Here is a 4,118-nt window from a genome sequence, read left to right as displayed (position 1 = left end):
CTAGTTAAGCTAATGAGTTTTGAAAGACACCATACATCTGATTATCTATTTTTTTATTTATATCATTTAAATTTTATTTATTTTTATTTTTTTATAAGGATTGTAGTTTTCCTAAATACCTTATTTTTCAACTTTTTGGAAAAAAGAGACGTGGAGAGAGAAATAGTAAGAGAAAATAAAATGGCTTCCCTCAATAGTGCCGCTACATGTAGCATTTCTTTTTGGCTAATCCAATAAAATATCCGTTTTGCATTTTTTTTGGTAATCAAATGTGGGGTTTTTTTATAAATCTGATTAGCCATTTTAGATAAAAGTACCATTTAGCTATTTCATTGTGAGTGCTCTAACACATGCACAATTTCCCTCATCCCAAAAGTCTATATATAGATCCTCAATCCTACGAAAAGTTGGTAAGCAAAAAAAAAAATGAGTGGGTTCATCAAACAGCTTAGTTTCAAATTGGTTCCCGGAGCACAAGCTACTGAGCTCCTTCATGCTCAAGCTCACATATGGAACCACGTTTTTAACTTCATAAATTCCATGTCCCTAAAATGTGCCATTGAACTTGGCATACCAGATGCCATCCACAGCCATGGCAAACCTATGACTTTCTCCGACCTAGTTGCTGCACTGCCAACCCGCCCGACAAAAGCTTGCAACATCGACCGCCTCATGCGCATTCTGGTCCACTCGGGCTTCTTTGCTCGAGAAAAAATCAGTGAAAATGACGGAGAAGAAGAAGGGTTTGTGCTGACAGATGCATCCAGGCTCCTCCTGAAGGATAACCCCTTGAGTGTCACCCCTTTCTTGCTTTCCATGCTTGCTCCAACTCTGACAAAGCCATGGAATTATTTGACCACTTGGTTCCAAAATGATGATCCTACGCCGTTTTACACGGCGCATGGAATGACATTTTGGAATTATGGGGGGCATGAGCCGAACAGTTCCCATTTTTTCAATGATGCCATGGCTAGTGATGCCCGGTTAGTGATGAGCGTGGTGATTGATAAGTGCAGGTGGGTGTTCGAGGGATTGGAGTCACTGGTTGATGTTGGGGGAGGCACAGGAACTGTGGCCAAGGCCATTGGCGATGCTTTCCCTAATATAGACTGCACTGTCCTTGATCTCCCACATGTAGTTGCTGACTTGCATGGTAGAAAGAACTTGAAATATCTTGGAGGGGACATGTTTGAGGCAGTTCCTCCGGCGGATGCAATTTTATTGAAGGTAATTAATTCTATTTTACACTATTTCCACCTGGTGTATATTTGTATGCATTAATTAAGAGATTCAGCCTTATCATATAATTTACATATTTTCACTTTTTATTTCCATACTTGAATTAAAGAATTAGTAGATCTATTCCGCTCAAAATGGGACGGTTGGTGAGATGACTCACAATGACATATTGCCGCCCGAGAAAATTTGCAAGAGAGAAAATGGGGGTAAGAGGGGGCTCACGGGTGAAATAGGGTGAAGTCACTTTGACGCTCAAGTAAGTGAGAGTAAGATGAAAGGGAATTTGGGCAGAGTTTGGCTAGGGTGAGAATTGCACACTTGGGTGAGTGCCCTTGCCTCCTTTATATCCGTCATCGTCTCTGCCTTACTCTTCTAGGGTTGTAAGAATTCCCACCAATAAGTTGTTATTGACATGAAAATTCTTTCCCAAAACTGTTGGGAAGGGAAAGAATTCTTTCCTAATGTTCTTGGAGATCTGCTAGCTAGGCTCTTTGGTGGATGTTTCTTTGGGGCCGTCGGTAACTAGATCCTCCAGTAACCATTCAATTTTTTTAGTTGATTGGTTTGCCAATTAATCCATAAAAATTTGAATAAAGACCTGTCAGTAGTTAGGCCCTCCAATAACCTCTAATTTCCTTGAATGATTTCTCTGTCAATTGATCTATAAAAATTTGAATAGAGCCCCTCCGGTAGTTAATTAGGTCCGCTACTACTGCTAATTTCTTTTAATGATTGATCTGTGTATTAAAATATGAAAATTTGAATATAGGTTTGCGAGTAGTTTTGCCCACCATGTACCAAAAACGAAAAGCGAGGAGAGGTACACATATATAATCTTAATGATACCATCACATGCCTGTATCCATAGTACTGTCCCAAAAGAAATATATATATATTCAACGGTGGGGAAGATAAAGCCCAATAATACACATATAATAGTCTTAATGTTAATGGTATTTCACGTGGCCTGTTATCACAATGGTTGAAGTGGGGTTGAAGTGGGGTTCCCTGAAAAAAAAATAATAACTTTTTATTTTTTATTTTTTATTTTTATATTTAAGATTTCAAAATCTATCGTTGTTTCTACTTCTGAACCCTTCATGCTGATTCCATGAACTATAAATTTAATTTTGCCTAATATAGCAAGAGCATTTAAAATGGAAAAGCTTCAAATATATATATATATATATATATATATATATATATATATATATATATATGCCATTGCCAAGGCAAGCAGCATGAGTAAGCAACAATACTTAAAAGAATCCAAATGGTGGCTAGCTATATGTACATTTTTTTTTTGGTCCAAATCTGTATCTACAGTTAAATAGTCAAGAGATCGACAATTAATTGATCGATCATTATAATGTTTCGCTATAGAGTGATGTTTTTTTATTTATTGTGGGGGCTATAAAGAAATATATCTTTATTTTCTTTTTCATGATTTGACTACACAATGAAAAGTAACATTCTCATTAATATTTTCGTTGAAAAAGATTCAATAATTCCAAAATCGGAGGACGACCTAAATATAAAATAACGATTAGATTATTCAGGATTTCAAATTTGAGGAATCAAATATTGTTTCTTAAATATTATCCTAAGGTGCTTTTATAAAAAAATATTGTCTTAATGCATTTCAAAAAAAGTTAATGCAGCCTTTGTCTCTAGCTAGTACTTAACAGGAAAAAAGGTTTTATTGATTGCCTCGATTCTTTAAAATAATTTGTTTTACCAGTGCATGATTGCAACTATTACGAATAAAAAAATGTTCAATAAAACCATAGAACAAGATTTCTGAACAACATATGAAGTGCATGTTGGACAAATAAGTTTATTTATTAACCAAAACAGTCATCATTTGTCCTGTATTTTGGATCAATAATTTAATTTCCAAGTGTTTGAATCTCTCTGACAGTTTTACTGTTTCTTATTGCTATTGCAAATGCCGAGCAGTGGATACTGCATGACTGGAGTGATGAGGAATGCGTGAAAATACTCGAGCGTTGCAGGGAGGCAATCACAAGCAATAACAAGAAAGGAAAGGTGATTATTATAGACATGATGGTTGAGAGCCGGATAGGAGATGAGGAGTCAACTGAGACACAGCTTTTCTTTGACATGCTGATGATGGTTTTGGTGTCAGGAAAGGAGAGAAACAAGAAAGAATGGGCCAAGCTTTTTTTTGATGCTGGTTTCAGTGACTACAAAATAACCCCAGTTCTTGGTTTAAGGTCTCTCATTGAGGTTTATCCTTAATAAGCTGATCGTTAATCTTGTATTTGGATTCATGTGTGTCTATGTTTGTTGTCAAAGTTCTTAAAGAGTGTGTTAGAGTACTTCAATGTATTGTTATATTTGTTTTCATGTGTGTCTATGTATGTTATCGAAGTTCTTCCTATCGATCGATCTCCAGCTCCAATAATAAGTTATTAATGTTATGTTATGTTATGTATTGGATCCAATATCTTTTGAAAAACGCTATGTCGACTCCAAAAACTTGTTTATTACAATTTATGCGGAATTAATACTATGAAGCAATAAACAATTCAATCACCCAAAATATATAAAGCAATAAAGAGACAAATACAAATATTTTGGTTACGAAGAAGAAACCTTTTAGAAACCGATCTAAAAGTAAAACCTCTCTGGGGCAGCCAAATCCAGGAAATCACTATCAAAAGATTATCCAGAGATTATAGACACTAGGAACACTTATAACCCTTTGCAAGACCTTGACTCTGTAAGATCAACAAGCCTACAACTCGTCTTACTCACAATCTTCTTCAACGTGATTCTCTTTTACCGGACCCTTCCGATAGACTTCTTAACCGTAGATTTATCAAAGGAATAATTAAAACTCTAAGATATTCAAT

General features: G+C 35.7%; 1 protein-coding gene across 1 annotated transcript; it reads left to right on the top strand.

Annotated features, from left to right (window-relative positions):
• Positions 1–426: 426 nt before the first annotated feature.
• LOC132182272 (trans-resveratrol di-O-methyltransferase) lies at positions 427–3,651 on the top strand. The gene is made up of 2 exons (XM_059595460.2): positions 427–1,227; positions 3,199–3,651. The coding sequence occupies exons 1-2, from the start codon at positions 427–429 to the stop codon at positions 3,499–3,501; spliced, it is 1,104 nt and encodes a 367-aa protein (XP_059451443.2). The 3' UTR covers positions 3,502–3,651.
• Positions 3,652–4,118: the final 467 nt, after the last annotated feature.

The sequence above is a fragment of the Corylus avellana genome, chromosome 5 (genome assembly GCF_965113065.1).
Source record: "Corylus avellana chromosome 5, dhCorAvel1.hap1.2, whole genome shotgun sequence".
NCBI classification, from domain to species: Eukaryota; Viridiplantae; Streptophyta; class Magnoliopsida; order Fagales; family Betulaceae; genus Corylus; species Corylus avellana.
This window is presented reverse-complemented; position numbering and strand designations above follow the sequence as displayed.

Bases quoted from the DNA above. Each gene is read 5' to 3' on its own strand.
- LOC132182272 (XM_059595460.2), top strand. From the start codon at position 427: ATGAGTGGGTTCATCAAACAGCTTAGTTTCAAATTGGTTCCCGGAGCA. The intron at 1,228-3,198 runs GTAATTAATTCT...AATGCCGAGCAG, and splicing joins CGGATGCAATTTTATTGAAG to TGGATACTGCATGACTGGAG.